Genomic DNA, 20,058 nt, shown 5'->3' with positions numbered 1-20,058 from the left:
CTCATCTTGTTGTTATATCATAGATGGCTTGTTTCTAGTAGAGTACAATGCCTAAATAGCTAATATATCCATCTTGTCATCAAACACAAAGCCAAAGATTAGGCTTCTTACTTGTTTAGATTCCAAGCTATCAAGATCAATATCTTTCCTCCTCCTAAGGTTGTCGAATGCAATGGCCAAAAAAAGATCCCAAACCTCCAAGAGTAAGACTCCACTTCTGTTAACAATTTGTCTTCCTAACTCAAGATGCATAGTTTCCAAAATTGTGTTTGCTTCCTTCAACATTTCATCCTTCAATATTTATTTATCTCCTTCATCAAGTCTTTTCATTTGAATGACCATCTTATTTTGCATTCTCCCAAGATTTCTTCACAAGATGCCAATCTAACATCATTAGTAAGATCTCCCCGTAGTATGAAAGAATCAAAGGATCTCTCGGGAGAAGTATCATCAATTTGCACTCCTATACTTGTATCAAACCTAGGAGGCGGCATAGGTTTTTCAACTTGCATGTTGAAACCCTCATGTGACTCAAATGGAATATCCCTTCTAGGGGATAGGATGTGTAGTAGTGTCACAACTCTAGGGCTTTTAGGGACAACAATAGGTTGTCCACTTGAAGAGGAGGAAACGAGCATTGGCCTCTTTGAAGATGAGGCAACAAAAGGTTTAGGTGGTGGGAAAGATACTGCGAGAGGGGATTGTGAGGCTGTAGAAAGAGGGGGAATAGTGGAAGGGGTATCATATCCATGTGGAAGTGACAATGATAAAGGGCTATGAGGTGGAGAAGTTGGTCCAATTGGTGACCCAATGGATGATGGAGATTCAACCTCAATAGGAGAAGGACTAGGTTCTACAGATGGTACTTGAGCACTTGGTTGCTCATGGGGTAGAGGCATTTGATCCACATCTTTGTAGGCATAAAAAAATTCCTTCATCTTGGTCTCTGGAATTAGAATTTTCTCCCAATGAGGAGCATAGGAGTTATCACTTCTCTTCTTCAGATTCTCAGAGTACATTATCTTGTACCATCTTTCATTTTGCTTGAGAACTTCATATTTTGTAATGTTCCTAATTAGATACTCTTCTTTATTCCATTCTTGATTAGGGCGTTTACCTTTTGTTAAGCCCTCATATGAACCACTTAGATTCATAAAATCTATGCTTAGAAAAATGAAATTTGTATTTGCTTAGCATACTATCTAAAGTTTCAAATGCTCTCTTGTTTGTGAAGGGATACCCTCCATCTTGCACTTGAGATGCGACGAACGATCCCTTTTTATGAACACCACCAATAACAAATTTCTCTGCTTCAAATAACTGGTGCATAATTTCCAAGAATGCAACCCTATCAAGGACTATGATCGAAAGAATCCTTGGTGCCACAATGTTACCAAGATCCTAAGGATAGCTTGATCCTTAAAATAAAACCATGACCCCCAATTATGGTCAATCCCTATTTCTTGGTCAAGGTCCTTTGGCCTCAAAAAATTTCTTACTCTTTCACTACGTCCCCATGAAACACTTCCTTGGAGTATAGCCATCAACATTCTAACAAAGTGATTTTTAAATATAATGTAATAGATTGCCTATAGTGCACATCCCACAATTTTTTTCACTCTTTAATGGGGACACACTCTCCTTTAACACTAGGTGAAACCCCGAGGTTCTCATGCCAAACTTTAAGACCATTAAATAATAAAATATGCATTAGAATTGAAAAATGTTTAAAAGGAATTGAAGGACCAACTTTGACGTGACAAATTTCAGTGTGCAATCTTTTAGCTAAAACACTAGCATAATCAAAAGGCCTATTGTGATCTCTACTTTGAATATCTATGCACAAGACAAGCATCCAATTTGGAATAAAAGGCTCAACATCCATACCAAGCTCCTGACACAAAGCATAATAGATGTCTTTAAAATATCTAGCAAACAAATCAATTCTATATGGAGATAGGTCCCCAGGAGTTAGGGCCCTTTCATTCTTTTCAAATGCCTAGGCCTATTATTAGGATTCTACTTCTATAAATCCTCTCATGGGATTTAAATTTCCCAACCAATTCATCTATATCAAGGGGCCAAATGAGACACTCATCTAACATGAAACCCTCTTCAATGATTCTTTTGTTAATGACAACCATCCTACCTTCCCCATGGGATAATATCTCCCTTGTCCCTTCTTTATATCTCCCTAGAATAGCCCTCATAAGGTTAATGTTGATGGATACATTAGGGACAACTAACCTCCCCAAATTGAGATTCCATATATTGTTGACTGGAATATCCTCTTTCTTCTTATTGTAGCATCTTCTCCATAGGCGGAAACCCCCAAGGTTCGATGATAGGGTCTCTACACCTTGCATTTAAATCAATTAAGAAGTCTTTTGGCCTACTACCTGCTTTCATCCTCTTTTGAGTATCGGTTGATCCAGAAACTTGGAGAATGACTTCCTCAATGAGTTTTCTTTTTTCTTGAGGAGTAGAGGACTCAACCATTATAAAACTTGAGGCTAGAGTTTAAAGGAGAAATAAATGTCAAGATATGGTTTCCAATTGAGCTATGAAAAACACTCTATAAATGCCTATATATACTTGATTGTGCTAAATAAGAATAGACTTAATGGAAAAACATAGTAGACAAGCACAAGGGTAATTTGTAGTTGATGTAGCTATTGGTAAGTGTAGCATTTTAAATTGTACTCCCTTACAATTTAGTCCACATTTTGGGCCCTCACCTTAGTGTTCGTCTCCCAATGCTTAATTAAGACTTGATTTTGCTTATATCATGCAAATATGGCCTTATTTTCACTTTATACACCACATGGTCGCTTAGTACAACCCTAAAATAGGATAGGACCAGGGTGTGGCACCTTGGTCCTCATTGGGACCATGTCACCATGCTATGGTCCTCCTTATTTGGGCCCCATTTTGAACCCCTTTAGCATTCTCAAATTTGAGCGGGAAACCCCTCTTTGTGTCGGCCTATGTCGGAAAATAAACATATTTTTCGACGAGAAAGTATATAAGGAGGTTTTCCCCTCTCATTTGGATATAGGGAGATAAGGATACAAGGGCGAAATTATAATCATAAAGTATTCAAGCATTGAAGCATTCACCATCAAGCATTTATAGAGGTCTTCAAGGTTGCAGTCTTCATTTATCAATTGTGGAGCAACATTACATCATTCATATGCAAGCATGTGTGTGTGATTAGGGTTTTGTCATGTTCATGCCATTTCATACAACATATGTGATTACATTCAAGAAGCAAAGCATCATTATCAATTATTATAGATCTGAGGTATATCCTTCCATTATTTATTTCAGTATTCGCAATATTTCATTCAAGGTTGATTCCAAACTAGGGTTTGACTTAGATAAGCCCCTATTCCCAACCTATTTCCCTTTCTTTCTATGTGTAGGAAACATGTATGGAGTTGTGATATTCATAATCAACATTATTTATAGAGACAAATCAACCCCTTTTGGTGTGTATATAGTTTGGAGGACCAGGGCGAGTTTCGCCACGGTCCCAACATTTTTGGAGCTCTTTCGGGGATCAGATCAGAGTCTACTTATATTTCTCGGATCTAGGCGTGCGCCTCAATCTGAAAACTATAGCTCATTGTTTCGTGTTTTTACCTTCATTTTCAAGAACTAAACCATAATTTCAACAATTTAACTCACAAAAGAGGGCAAACAAATTCACCCCTTGAATCCAATTAGTATTTTCATTCCTTATCATTGTTGGTTTATGACTAAATCTATTGGATTCAACCCTCTTTTGATTGTAGTGGTCCCCAAGTAAAATATTAGTGGTTTTCATCCTTCTTGTGGTGGATACCCTAATATTTTTTACCATTATAGTAAGCACAAGAGTAATTTGCAGTTGATGTAGCTATTTGTTCCATTACAAACCTCCATTTTAGTCTTAAGAATAATTTCATTAGTCTTTGGCTATAACTATATGACTAACTTTGTGTTCTCCTTTAGTTTCTCAACCATAATAATAGATTTTGATAGTATACAATTTTTCTTATCATAGGATTCAAAATCTTATATCCCTTCACATTGTCATTAGAGCCAATTAAGATATATTTAACTACTTTGAAATCCAACTCAGACCTCTTTTCTTTGGGAACGTGAACATATGACTCACAAAAAGTAATTAACTATATTGAAGTGTATTGTGATATGCTTCTGGATTCAATTGCGTGTATTTTATTTGCATCAATGTTTTGGATCACACTCCATGATCCATCATCATGATCTTGATGATGGATCATGGAGTGTGATCTGAAACGTTGATGCAAATAAAATGCACGTAGTTGAATCCAGAAGCATATCATAATATTCATCATGAACTGTGGAAATTGAATATCTCTATATTGAAGTGAACTCTTTTTGCTTGTCCAAGACTCTTATGGGATTTTTTCAACAAAATATAACATAAGAGATCTATTAACTAGGCAATAAGATATACTTACTTTTTCTTGCATCAACATTTAGGGCATCTCTTGTATGTTTTCTTGATGTCTTCAATTATTTTTAAAATTTTGATTAAAAAATTGAGGGTTTGACTAAAGGGTGATATATTCTCAACTATTTTCTTATGTAATGCTGGTTTTTTATTATTAATAAATTTTTTACCCTTTATTAAAAAAAAAAAAACTTAACTATTACAAAAATCTTGATTACATAACCAAATTTATTTTACGAAAAAATAAATATAGACATTAAAGATGTGTTGAGATTTATAGAGATCAAATATGTGCATCAAGACTATATTTTTACTTATGCAACTCAAATCTAGAGTGAACAAATGACTCTATAGATGTGGAAGTCACCCATAATGACCAACAAAGACCTCAATGATTCTAGAGAATTTGTTTGATCTTCACTTATTGCTTTTCTCTTAGAAAAATCACTTCTTAACATCTATCACAACTTATCCTCCATTAAAATTTTAGCTACATACCTTATTTATTTATTTCATTTTTTGAAGGATTCATTTTTAGTACATATTCCATTCAACATCTCAACATCTTTATTTTCTTAGGGTATTTTTTTAGTATTTCTTATTTATTTTACCTTGGAATTTTGATGAAAAGTAAGTTATTTTATCCTTTTCAAGCATGAGAAAATAGAGCCAATACCCAATAATTTGGAATAACTTAAGATAACTAAAAACTAATTGACTCATATGCATCATAGAACCTCATTAAAATATGTAACAAAATATTATACTAAAATTATGTTTAAATCTTCCAATTCTCAAATATGATAAGGCGTGCATGCACACACACACACACAAAAAAATATAAAAAAATATGTATATATAGTACAATCATGATAATTTATTTTTGTGAGAAACACCCTAATACATTACTCAACCTATCAATTACATCCATTCTCATAAACACAAGCTCGAATGTTGCAGTATCATATAAAATATCCAATAAGTGAATGGTTTCCAATTATAGAAAAGCTCTAACCAAAACATATTCTCTCCACTTGGGAAAATCCCTTAGCAAACAACCTTGCTTTGTGTTTCTCCACATTGACCTTAGGACAAAAGCTCCTTATCGAAGATCCATATACAACTGATGAGCTTCTAAACTCAAGCAATTGAACAAAATACCATATATTGTTTTTCAACAAGCTCAACTCCTTATCCATGACCATCATTTAGGATTCACTGCCATTTATTTTATTTCCTCCTTTATAGTTATAGGCTTATTAGTGCTAATAAACAAATAAAAATCACATCTAAATTTAGATGGATCATACCTCGATGGCCATCTTCTCTTCCAAGTAGACCTCCTTAAAAGTTGAGGTGGATATTCTTGCTCCTCAAAGCTTTCAAACTTTTTGAATTCTTGTCCTTAATTGTTCCATCCTAAACATTTGGTTTAGTCTCAAGTGTAACCTCCTTAGCCTTTGACTCTAATTTCCTAACTAACTTCACATTCTTCTTTGATTGCTTATTTGTAGAAATAAACTTGATCTCCTTGAAGACCACATAAAAATTGTGCATTGTCTTGATTGCCATATGATTCTAAAGCTTGGATCTTCACATCATTATTGCAACCAATGAAGATACATTTAACAACTTTGAAGTCCTAACTTAGAACTCTTGTCCTTGGGCTCTTGGCCATTAGCAAAATATTGACCACACAACTAATTTTTTTTATGTAGAAACAAATATGATATTCAAGTCAAATTAAACTTGGACTTTTAGACATTTATAAAGATTATATTTATAGATCCAAATCGTATTCATAATTACATACCAAATAGATCCAAAGGTTGATGATTGATCCAATAATTAAGGTGACCTACAATAGTATATAGAAAAGTTAATGCTTCTAGAACATTTGTTTGAATTTCAATTATTACTTTACTCTTACACAAATCAATTTTTAATATCTATCATAATTTATCTACATAAAAATACTAATTATCTTATTTTTTCGAAAAGTATTTATTTTAACACACATTTCATTCAACATCTCACCAATTTATTTTATTAGAATATTTATTTATTATTTTGTTTTATTGTAAATTTCCTTTCCAAACATATGAAAATACAACCAATAGTAGAAATTGAAGTTGCTCAAAAGCAACCTTGTAAAAAATATGTAGCAAAATTTTATACAATTTAAAGTCATCTTTATATGTTATAATTCCCACATAAGCTGAAGCCTAAGATATGTTAGAAAAATGTATATTTTCAAGTGCATTACTAATAATGTATTTCATGAAAGAGATATTACATTACTCAATCTATCAATACATTATACATTTTAGTAGGGGTTAACTTTGATGGTTGATCTTTTTTAAAAAAGTATAATTTTCTTCATAATATTTAGAATTGTCTATATGCAATATAATATAATCTTTTAAATTTTTGACATTTAATTTAAAATATTATGTTTTATGTAATACATTCTATAAAAAAAATTGATTTTATTTTTATATATTTAAAATTACATATATTATTTTATTTTGAACACTAAATTTAGCCTTTCTAATTTGAAATCTTTAACATTGCATGTCTAATTGTAATTTAATGGTTTTTATTTAGCATGTCAAATTATGTGATAAAGAAAGAGTTTAACATTGCATGCTCAATTTCAATTAGATGGTTTTTTTAGCATGTTGAATTATGTGATAGGGGACAAGCACTAGTAGCTATTATAGCTAACTTTGCACACCCTACACTCTTAAACGATACATTAAATTTTGAGTTTTTGTTGTTGTTGTTGTCTTCATATGTGACTTAACTACTTATAGTTGTTGTTCTTGGTTTTGGATTATAAAAATGAACACTATGACTATGAGATCTGTTATGCACACAAGGGTCAAAAGGTGATCATTTCAAAGAGTCATCTGAAAAATATTCCCTATTGCCCCATTACTTGTTAGCTTTGATAGCAAAACAAATTGCACAATCGATCAAATACTTATGCATAGGTGCCCCAATAATTGTGCATTATTGGTACCAATTAAGTTAAATAATTGATCTAATTACTATATTTTTTTTAATTCTTCTCCTTAACTCATCCATCCCAAACCTTTGGTTTAGTCTCAAGGGTAACCTCCTTAGCATTTGACTCTAATTTTGTAACTAACTTCACATTCTTCTTTGATTCCTTATTTGTAGAAATTAAATTGATCTCCTTAAAGACCACATTAACGTTGTGCATTGTCTTGATTGCCACATGATTCTAAAGCTTGTATCTCTTCACATCATTATTGCAACCAATAAAGACACATTTAACAACTTTGAACTCATTATTGCAACCAATAAAGACACATTTAACAACTTTGAACTCCTAACTTAAAACTCTTCTCCTTGAGCACATGAACATATTCTTGACCATTAGCAAAATCTTGACCACACAACCAATTCTTTTTATATAAAAAAATACGATAGGACAAATTGAATTTGGACACTTAGACATTTATAAAGATTAGATTTATAGATCCAAATAGTATTCAAAATTACAAACCAGATAGATTCAAAAGTAGATGATTGATCCTATAATTGTGAAAGTGACCCACAATAGTAGATAGAGAAATTAATATTTCTAGAACATTTATTTGAAATTCAATTATTAGTCTTTTCTTAGACAAATCAATTTCTAACCTCATTCATAACTTATCTACATAGAAATTCTAACTATCTTACTTTTTTCAAAATATTTATTTTAACACACATTCCATTGAACATCTCACTAGATTTATTTTCTTAGAATATTTGTTTCTTATTTTATTTTACAGTAATTTTTTTAATGAAAAGTAGGTCCTTTCCAAATATACGAAAATAGAGCCAATATAGAATGGTGGAAATTGAAGTTACTTAAAAAAAAACCTAGTAAAAAAATATGTAAAAAATTTTTATACTATTTAAAATCAACTTTATATGTTCTAATTCCCACATATCATGAAGCTTAAGATATTTGAAAAAAAATGTATAGTGTAGTTTCAAGTACATTACTGATAATATTTCATGAAAAATCTAACACACATTCCATTGAACATCTCACTAGATTTATTTTCTTAGAATATTTGTTTCTTATTTTATTTTACAGTAATTTTTTTAATGAAAAGTAGGTCCTTTCCAAATATACGAAAATAGAGCCAATATAGAATGGTGGAAATTGAAGTTACTTAAAAAAAAACCTAGTAAAAAAATATGTAAATTTTTTTTATACTATTTAAAATCAACTTTATATGTTCTAATTCCCACATATCATGAAGCTTAAGATATTTGAAAAAAAAATGTATAGTGTAGTTTCAAGTACATTACTGATAATATTTCATGAAAAATCTATCAATACATATTATTAGGTGTTAATTATGATGGTTGATCTTAGAATTGTGTATATATATAATATAATATAATCTTTTAATTTTTTTTAAATTTTATTTCATATAATACATTTAAAAAAATGATTTTATTTTTATATATTCAAAATTACATATACAATGTTTTATTTTGATCATTTAATTTAGCCTCTCTATCTTTAAATCATATTGCATGTCTAATTTCAATTAGACCATTTTTTTTTAGCATGTCAAATTATGTGATAAGGGAAGAGTTTAACATTGCATGTCCAATTTCAATTATGAACTTGTTATGTACACAAGGGTCAAAAAAAGATCATTTCAAAGTGCAATTCAAAACATATTCCCTATTGCCCCATCACTCGCTCGCTTTTGTAACCAAAAAGTTTGCACAATTGATCCAATATTTATGCACAAGCGCCCCAATTATTGTGCAGTATTCGCACCAATAAAGTTGCAAAATTGATCTAATTACTATTTTTTTTTCCAAAAAATGGGTGGCTATTGGTCCACTAGATGATTTTTTAGTGCACTTTTAATTAACAAAATCCAATGAATAATAATTGAAACATGGACACTAATCGATACTCTTCCCCTATTTTATCAAGATTCAACATTCAACTTTCAACATTCAACCACATCATATTTTTAGTTAATTTTCATCAACTTGAATTTCGAAAAACTTTTACTATAAATAGTTAATTTTGGAACCTACTCCCTATTCATCTTCCTCACTCAAAATAACAATTTTTCCCATTAGAAAATCCCATCTACCATCATTGACCCAACCAAATTGAAACCTAATCTTCCACCTAATAGTGTGCCCTCCCAGGGAGGACACCCAGGTCTATTCATAAAAGAAATAACTACCTATGAGACCCTGTTGAGAACAAATCCAAGATTGCCTAGAGTCCTAAGCCTAGCCAATAGCATTGTGTTGTCATCCAAACAAGGATATGTCCTTAGCCCAAAAGGTAAACACTCCAAACCAACCAATAAATTGGCACACTTTTTGATAGAAAGACAAACAACGGTGCAATGAACCAAGAAGGGTGAGGGTTTGTTGTAGAGTAGTAGTATAGGAGCATGTTGGCTAAGGGCATCTAACAAAGTATACCTAGTGTGCCTTGGGAGATGGAATTGGATCATAGTATTGGTGATGGAGCCCAATATCCTTTATTATTATTATTATTATTAGCCACCCATTAGCCATATGTTTGTGTGCAAATGAGGATAAAATAGGCATGGAGCAAGCATATGGGTAAAGGACCTTCACTTTCGTCCTTGTGGCCCCCCAACCTAGTGTGGACCCCACTCCAAGTACAGATAGAGACAAAGTTATGACACCGGCGAAGTGAGAAAAACCGGCGCCCGCTGTCGGGATATTATTATACACAAAGCCACGACGGCTGTCGGAAACCTCGCAGTTACCGCCGGCAGTAAAGGGGTGGGGCCCATGGCCGCGCTCCAAAGAGAATCCAGGTGCGGTATTGTCGGTCGGCGGAAAATAGTAAAAATATGACGACGGCCCTGACCGTGACGGTGAACGTGTGACCGTGACACTAGCCGCCGTTTAGGTGAACGGAGTTATATTGGCTGACTTGACCCTGGGTAAAAGGTTTGAATTAACTGAGGTCAAAAGAAAAGGAGCTTGTATTTGAAGCTAACCTGGGGTTAGGGTCCCGATAGATTTTTTTGTGTATTTTGTCCCTCAGCCGACGGTCACGTGGCCGCCATTGAGCAGCCCTTGCATGCGAGTGCGTAGATGAGACATCTCGGCAAACATCCGCGCCGTTTAAAGTAATTACTTTTACCGGCGGTTTTATGAGAGGCGGTAAGCGGTTTGGGTGTTGTTTGTTTGCTGGCCTTCTTATAGTTGTGTGCCTGCAGTTGTTGCAGGAGTGCAACAGAAGATGATGGAGGAAGAAGATAACAGCAGCAGCAGTAGCAAAGGCCCAGCAGGCTCAGAAAACCAGAAGGATGGCTATTATCATTGATGACGACTGACTGACTAGAGAGAGTGTTTTGTAAGGAAAGCAACCAGTTTTATTTCGTCCTTATTTGCATTTTAGACTGATAATAATTTTCTGGGTAGATCTATCTATCTTTCTCAGATTTGGAAGCTCCCAGCTGCTGGGATTTTTTAGTTGAGAATGGATTTCTCGGCGGTTTGTTTGGACGGGGTGTTGGGAATGGGGGGGAGTAATAACCAGCTTAAGCATTGCCGGTCGGGCTCTGAGATGGATTTGGAGAACACGACGTCAAGGGATCAAGACTGGAGAAGTGCAGCCAAGATGGCTCGTACTGATTCATACCTTATGCGGAGTGGTTCTATGGTGTCTGATGCTTCGCATAATGCTTCTTCTGAGTTGATGGAGTGTGCAGAGCAGCAGGCTAGTAGGCTAATGAGAAGTGATTCTGTTGTTTCTCCTTATAATAAGTGTCTTACCAGCTTGCCCTTTGGGGGGTACCAGTATTCCACGTCCACTAAGCCTGCAGGTACTGTGCTTAATTGTTGGTTAATTGATTTTTTTCTTTTCTACGTTGGCTTTTAGTTTTTTTTTTTTTTTTGGATTCTTGATTTGGGTCGGGTTCAAAATGTGAATGTGTTGTTCGGTGACAGTCAAGTTGGAATCTTTATATGGGTAATGAAGTTTCACGTCAAATGTTTTGAAATCTGTCTATGGTTGGTTTAAAGGCTTTTCTTTGTGTTCTGTGGATGTTTTAAAATCTGCGGAATGCAGGGACTTTCACTTCAAACATATGGTATATATGTATGTATTTATTGAAGAAGTGTGGAAGATTGAAATCTCTTAAAAATGCTGCTTTTGGATCAATCGACTGTTAACTCAAATATGGATTTTCGTTTCTGTTCGCAGGCTTGTGTTTTTATGAGAGAATCAAATATTGTGACATTTTCATGCACAGATTTGTGTACCGAAATCTGATTTTGAGTACGATTATGTGCAGGAATCCTGCCTATGGGTGTTTCCAATGGAGGCAACGGCATGCATGGAATATTTGGCGGTACACGGATGAGTCCGTTTACGGCGTCACAGTGGCAGGAGTTGGAGCACCAGGCCTTAATTTTCAAGTATATGATGGCTGGTATGGCGGTACCGCCAGAGCTTCTGATTTCGATTCGTAAAAATCACACCTTGAATATGTTCTCTACTCTGTCTTCACCAGGTTTAGGATCCCTCCGCCCCAACTGTAAGTCCCGTTCCGTTTCAGACCCCAATGCAGTGAGTGCAATTTTTAAGTACATGTGTGTTGTGTGTGTATGTTAATAATGGTGTAGTGGTTTTGGTGCAGTGGGGTGGGGTTCTTTCCATTTGGGTTTTGCCAACAATACGGATCCAGAGCCGGGAAGATGCCGCAGAACGGATGGGAAGAAGTGGCGTTGTTCCAGGGACGCCGTTCCAGACCAGAAGTATTGTGAACGGCACATGAACAGAGGCCGTCACCGTTCAAGAAAGCCTGTGGAAGGCCAGACTGCAAATCAAACTAGCGGCGGCGCCGCCAACACTGGCGGCGCTGCTAACAATTCCTCCTCTGCAACGACAACAAGTCTGGCTGCTGCTCGTAGCGCTGCAAATCCTGCTAATATCAATGCTACTAATAATAGTATTAGTAGTAATAATAATAGCAATGCCAATTTATCCTCTCTAGCAAATTTACGCCAATCTCAACAACAGCACCACACAGGGCTTAAGCACAATGCCTTTGCTTCATCCATCGATGCTTCTTCCACTCCCTTCCAAATTCCGCTCAACGTCGACAGGTAAATGTGAAGAAAAACCCAAGCATTTGAGATGAACTTCTTATGTTTTGTTTACCTTAAAGATAATGTTTTCTTTAAGGACCACTATAATTAGTTTTACAGAACTGTACAAGTTTAGTATATTTTTTGTATTGTTCCTGCATTTTGAAGCTGTTTGTGACTACTGAACTGATAATAAAAAGATATATTTTCGTTGCATTCGGGCGTTTGTGGGCTTTGCCGGCCTGTATATGTACATGCTTCAGGTGCTGCCTCAACATACTGTTCAATCAATGGTGGTTTCTGTTTTGTTTTTGTGGTTGGTTTTTTCTAATCCATTGGATTTGGCTGAACATCGGGACTTTCTACTGTAAAATTGCTTCCAAAATAGGAATTTGGGAGTTTGAGTATAAAGTACTAAATTCATATCAATTACAAGAAGTAAAAATAAGAAAGTGACATAAAATTGTCGTGAGTCCATAATAGTAGTTTAGCTTGGAGTTTTGGATTTGAGTGTATGTGTAAGTATTTTTACATCAACGAGTTATCATATTATATAATCCAATCTTGAGAGTGAAGATATCCAATGTAGATAGCAAAAGCATCATATTCCATTTCTCTTCTTTGGCTCTCTTCATTTTGACAGAAGATATCCAATGTAGATAGCAAAAGCATCATATTCCATTTCTCTTCTCGGGCTATCTTCATCTCGACAAAAGATCATGGAGTATGATCTGGAAACAGTCAAATCTAGAAACCCCAAAACTCGAAGAAAAGGATTTAAAATCAAGAATAAAGGTTCTACTACTATGTATTTGATGAATTCTGCTGTTAGGAAAGGAGCTGATTAGCAATTTATAAGGACCGATTTCATAGATCTTGCCACGGGTGTTGCGAAGATGGATGAAAATTTCAAAATCAATTCGTGTTCAGTTCTTGCAAATTTGATGTTGGTCGTGTCGTTTGCATTCTCTCTTGCGATTCTTAGCTGATTTGAAAGTAGTGTTTTTGATAGGATTCCTGAGGGCCTACCCTTCGTTGAAAGGGACAATTCCTTCAGAAACTGTGTATACTACCCTTAGATGAAAGGGACAATTCCTTAAGAAGCTGTCTACTGTACAACTGGGTGTACCTAGTCCAGTCCTTCTGTGTTTTTAAATTTGCTTCCAAGTCTTCTCCACATCCTTAGACTTTATCAATCATGTCTATAATCTCGAGACTTGTGAGAGCCATTATAAAAAAAGGTCTTCACATCGTGTTTTGTGGGCTTTCTCGGTGCCTGTGCTGACAGCGAACCTCGAAAAGATCAACTGGCATACGATGCATTTATGATGCCAGTTATTGGTTATTCCTTCTTTCCTTCCACAATATACTATTATAATCTGTTCTATTCTGTTGGCATGGACTTTTTTAAGCTCTGGAATTTCTTTGAAAATTGAATACATGCTGTTAAATAATAGATCATTTTTTATCATTTGATTTTTACAATCCGTTAATGTATCAATGCACATTTAGTTGCTTTGCTTGGATTTGATTTTGTATTTTTTCATCAATCTTCAGGATCAGAATCGAGGATACATTCATGAAAAAAATAGACAAAATCAAATTTAAAAGCAACTAAATGATAAATTATAGATTGCCGCATCCTGTCCCCAAAAATAGAACGATCTTTAGTGCTGTACACCACTGTGTAAAATCAATTCTCATGCTTTCTAAATTTCTCATAGATCTCGATGAAAGTTCTGCTTTTTTGAAGAGTTTTCTCTAGCGGGCTTCAGCGGTTTGTGTTTGTGGGCTTTACAGGTATCTGAACGGGATAAAAAGTGAGATATCTGGGCAGTATTTTGAGCCCACAAACAGCAGCCTTTTCAACGACAATACATGGCGATCAAGAATGGTAACGCCCACGGCAAAGACTACAAACAATCTGATAAGCTTTGAGACTCGATCTCTAGTGGAGGAGGCCCCAGACTTCGGGCTGGGCCAGATGAATCTCCTCCCTCTGACAAACCAACGTAACGAATCCCAACAGCAAAGGCCCGCGGGCATACGGCACTTCTTTGACGACTGGCCCACCACCACCACCGCCGCCGCCGCCACTACAAGAGACCACCGCTCAGCCGCTCTATCATGGTCAGACATGGAGCACTTGCGCACCGCCGCCGCCGCCGCCTCCACCACCACCTCCACCTCCTCTGCCACTCAGCTCTCCATTTCCATTCCCTCTGATTTCTCCTCCCCTACATCCCCAAATAACAAGCTAACTCTCTCACCTCTCAAGCTCTCAACAGCCCGCTCAGAAGACCCATTAGTAATGGACATGGGCTTGGGAATGGGCATGGGTTTGGGCATTCACGAATCCGACCACCATCAGCGCCACCACCAGCGGCAGCAAAGCCATCAGCAGCAGCACACAAGCTGGATTCCAATAACATGGGAGAGCCCAGTTGGTGGGCCCCTAGCGGAGGTTCTCAATTCCACCACCGCCACCCCTAGTGCCAAAAACACTTCCTCCTCTGCGCTTAATCTCATGATCGGTGATGGGTGGGACTGCAGCAGCAGTAGCCCTGGCCGTGGGGACACTTCACCGACAGGTGTCTTGCAGAAGACTTTTGGTTCCCTGTCTGATAGCAGTACAGGCAGTAGCCCCCGTGCTCTTAAGGGGGATTCCGGTGGCCTCTGTGATAATCTCAGGACTGTGGCGTTTGTCACTGCACCCGCTCAAATCTCCACCACTTAATCAGGTAAAAACAGTTTATTGCTTTGTTACTCTGATTTTGTTTGCATCAATGTTTTCAGATCATCCATCATCAGAAAGAGAGCTTTAATTTACTTTATATTTCTTGTGTTCCAAGAAAATCTGTTAATGAATATGATATCCTGTATATCTTGCAGTTTTGTTTGATTATTATGACTTTATTGCTATTCAGATGAAAACGTTTCTTATCCCCTACTATTTTGCTTGGCTCGATTCCAAGCGCAATGCTTTTTTGTCCTCTACTTCGTTTTAGCAATGGATTGATACCATATATCCGAGGACAATTCCAAAGAAGAAAAACCCATTTTAAGTCGTATTCTTTGAGATTCTACTTTTTCATATCTTCTTCATATCTTGTTTTTCTGTCTCTTTCTGTATTTACTCCTCTACGTCATTTAGGTGCTGTTCTCTTTCTATTCATAGAAAGATAATTTTGAATCTCAATTGATTTCTTTTTCTACTTGCCTTTAATGGACACTCTTGTTCTTTGTTTGGGACCTGCAATGTAAAGAATACGGTCCCTGCTGTTGAAGCTCCAGTCATAATAAATGCCTTCTTTATTTGATTAAGAAATGTGTTTTATTGAATACAGTAATAACTTTTTGTATTGTAAGTTACGTAAATTCAAAAGAAATTGTGTTGCACCAACTACTAAATTTAGGTAATAATATCCATCTCTATAAGTAGAGGTTAATTCTAATGGTTCTACTTATTTTAACTCATATAACTCCTTCTAAAGTATGATCCAAAATATTGATTGAAAAAACTCAAACACTGTAAAATCCAGAAACTCCATTACTCAGACATCATGTACTGGGGAAATCAAGTGTCTTTTAAAGTGTATAGTTGACTATAACCTCGTATTTTTTTTCTAATATCTTAGTGTTCTTACATATTCTTTTGTTAACAGGATGTCTACTGGATTATTTTAGCCAGTTGCTGTGGTTAGGATGCTTCAAGTTGCTGTAGTAAATTGCCATGGAAGATCTGATACCGTGACCTTGTCGTGCATGCTTATGTTGCTTAACAACTAAAGCTGAAAAAGAGCAGTTGACACAATCAGAACCCCACTGCCAATCACAACGAAATCTGGTTTTAACTAGATCATTCATGTATGATGACCATCATGAAATGATTTGCTGATATACTTGACCTGAAACAGTAATTGACAGAGTATTGCTTTCTTTTGACTTGTGAGTTTATTTATTTGTATGAATTGTTGCCTTGTTAGAAAAGAGAAAAAAAGGAGAAAAAAAGCAGAAAGGAGACTATGTATGTTTTGTTAATGATCAATGTCAACTTCTCAGACACATCTGCTGCTAAAATTAAGCATGGCTCTCTGCAATCTGTGATATCAATGCAGTAACAAAAGCTATGTTAGAAGTTCTGTATCTGTCAAAAAGACTATTTGTGGTACTTTCTTGATTGAATGAATGACAGATTAAATGAGAGTCTTTACTCTAGATTGAATTTGTTGTCTCTGTTTCATAAAAGCTAGCAGTACTGTTGCTCTAAGAAAGGACCAACTACAGCTCACATTCTCATGGGGTGGGCATTTGTCAAACATCAATTAATGAGGATAGTGAACTAAACAGTGGCTTGTCACGAGACTTTAAGACTGGGAGAATAAGTAGGCCTTACAATTAATAGCTAATAACTCGATTAAAAACTTCTAATAATGTTGTTATACTTCACTTCAGAGAACACTGGTGCCATAAATATACTTTGTTTAACTTCTTTTACAATCTCATCTTCCATAAGAATAAAAGTTATTCTACTAACTGTATCTTGGTCTGTGGTTCATGTCTCTAAAGCATCTGCATTACTTTCACTTTTAGTACAGTGTAGGGAAGAATATCTCCTCTATTTCAAGACCATCGACCTTGACACTGGAGTACCAAGTACAATGAATTTGTTGTCTTGTTTCCTTGAGAAATCACTTTAGTTTTGCTGGATAGTCATCCTACAATCAATTCTAACATTGACTTGTAACTTGTAACTTGTTTTGGGTTACAGAGATGTCATTTTGTAGTATTACTAAGAATGAATTTTGTTTTTATTCTTTTGCATTCACTACTCACAATACTACTACTACAGATTGAATTTTCTTTATCTTTTTCTTTTTCTTTTTCTTTTGCATTTAATACATACAATTATTGGAATGCGGGATAAGATTCTTTATTCGATCATTATTTCAGATCATACTCCATGATCTATTATTGAATTGTTGTTTTGTTTAGTTACACCATTTAGATGAAAGATTATATTTTATTATGGATATGTATAGAATTTTGATATAAAAATCTTACCACAATTGTAATGACAAATTCAATAACATAAATTGTGAAAGTATCAATTAGAAACTTGTAACAATATGTTGTATGTATATTTCATTCAAAGAACCTTTGTGTCATAAATATATTTAGCAAGTTTAACTTAATGATCTATTATTCGATCATTATTTCAGATCATACTCCATGATCTATTATTGAATTGTTGTTTTGTTTAGTTACACCATTTAGATGAAAGATTATATTTTATTATGGATATGTATAGAATTTTGATATAAAAATCTTACCACAATTGTAATGACAAATTCAATAACATAAATTGTGAAAGTATCAATTAGAAACTTGTAACAATATGTTGTATATTTCATTCAAAGAACCTTTGTGTCATAAATATATTTAGCAAGTACAATGAATTTGTTGTCTCTTTTCCTAAAGAAATCACTTAGTTTTGATGGATATTCAACCTACAATCAATTCAAGATTGACTTGTAATAGGAAAACACTTAGTTTTGATGGATATTCAACCTACAATCAATTCAAGATTGACTTGTAACTTGTTTTGGGTTACCTACATGCATCATTCTGTAGGATTTGTATATGGTGAATTTTGTTTTGTTTCCCTTTGCATTCATTACTCACAGTAATACACAATCAATTTTGTTTTTTTTATTTGCATTCACTACTTACAATTATTGAAATGTGGGATAATATTGCGAAGATTTTTAAATACAAGAAAATTTTTTCACATCCACATTTTGGATCATATTACAAAGATTTCTAAATACAATAGTAAAAAATTTATATACATAAAATTTTGGGTAATATCGGATCATACTCTATTATTCGATCATTGTTTTGGATAATATTTCACGATCTATTATTGAATCGTTCTCATATTCTTTCACGTTGTTTGGACGAATGACATATATTTTAAAATGTTGATAGTAATTTTTTTTACACAATTATAAGACAAATCGTTCATCTTTACGACATAAGTTGTAAATAGTATCATGTCTATCAAGAATTTTGGTTGCTTAAACAGCAGACAGGTAGCTGATTATTGAAAATTCCAAATAAATAGGATAGCAAATGACGTACTGGGTGTTTACTGTCATGGTGTAACTCCATAGTCCAAATCAATGTCATGGTGGTGGTCATTATTGTCAAAGGGACCAGCAGCCATGTGAAGAATGATACGTATGATGTGAAGCATGTGAGTTGGTACATATTTTTGTTAGCTTCTACTTCTCGTCCTATCAGACAATGCTTACTAATTGGCGCGCCCCACTTTCCCAGCTTATCAAAGTACGATCATTCTTCTACATAAAGAGCATTCAGAAGTTGTCTGCTCATGGTAGTTGGCTGATTGAACTTCAACAACCAACAAGCATTTCATATCATTATTTCAAATTTTCTGTGCTCTGATAAATCTGGACATTGCCTAGGTTTATAGAATTTAATTGGGAGGAAGGGTAATCAAAGTGATGTTTGAATTTGGTGGTAATTTAAGGTCGAAGTTATTCTGATTTTAAAACAGATTTTTTGTAGTGTAGCGACGTTTTAGTCAATCACAGCCGTTTATTGCAAAATCAACGGTATAAAACGCGTGCCGTTTTGAAGCTAGAATTGAAGCATTGGTAATTTAATGTATTGATCAGGATTTTAAAATATTATAAAAAAGATCGCTGCAATAGTTGGAAGTCTGACATGATATTTTTCAGACGAGATTTTTTTTTTAAGCCTTACATAGAAAGCATGTTTTAATAATAAAATATCTTTGACATGATAATTTCAGAATAAGAAATTTATTTTTTATAAAATCTTGTAATACCTCTAATTTGGAGAAGCACTATTCAGTTCTAGCGTATAGGCTATATACAATATTGTAACGAAACACTTGTTTCTATTTAGGTCTATTAATTAATATATAAATAAAGCTTTAGATTTATAGTTTAATTGATAGGACTTGTATGTGGAAGTTAAATAATTTATATGGGTTAACTTTTGAAGGTTTCGATTTATAATTAAAATGATAAGAATAGTATGAGGGATGTTTAGTTTGAATTTTATGATGGATGAGTGTATATATATAACATTGATTTATATAGATTTTTTAGATTTTATAGAATGAATGTTTTTTTTTGTTTGCTTTGTTTTGAATCTCTTATGTTTGATGATTTTTCTTAGTTGGATTTACATTAAAACTTGTGAATATGTGCTAACAAATTGTGGAATGTTACAATTTTTATTTTTTAATATGGGCAAGGATGAGTGGTGTAAAATATCTTTTAGGGAATTCATTAAATTGTGAGGGCTGAGTTCTTATGTATAATCCTAATAGATTGATATTACATCAAAAGAATAATAAAAGGCATAAACAAGTATAGAAC

At 34.5% G+C, this 20,058-nt stretch overlaps 1 protein-coding gene across 1 annotated transcript; it reads left to right on the top strand.

The window, feature by feature from the left end:
* The first annotated feature begins 10,743 nt into the window (after positions 1-10,743).
* On the top strand, positions 10,744-16,840 carry LOC131038037 (growth-regulating factor 6). Its single transcript, XM_057970315.2, has 5 exons — positions 10,744-11,355; positions 11,827-12,069; positions 12,172-12,640; positions 14,423-15,363; positions 16,288-16,840. The coding sequence occupies exons 1-4, from the start codon at positions 11,010-11,012 to the stop codon at positions 15,357-15,359; spliced, it is 1,995 nt and encodes a 664-aa protein (XP_057826298.1). The 5' UTR covers positions 10,744-11,009; the 3' UTR covers positions 15,360-15,363; positions 16,288-16,840.
* The last annotated feature ends 3,218 nt before the right edge of the window (positions 16,841-20,058 follow it).

The sequence above is a fragment of the Cryptomeria japonica genome, chromosome 9 (assembly GCF_030272615.1).
Source record: "Cryptomeria japonica chromosome 9, Sugi_1.0, whole genome shotgun sequence".
In the NCBI taxonomy this organism is placed as follows: domain Eukaryota; kingdom Viridiplantae; phylum Streptophyta; class Pinopsida; order Cupressales; family Cupressaceae; genus Cryptomeria; species Cryptomeria japonica.
The sequence above is the reverse complement of the archived record's forward strand: the minus strand, read 5'-3'. Positions and strand labels throughout refer to the sequence as shown.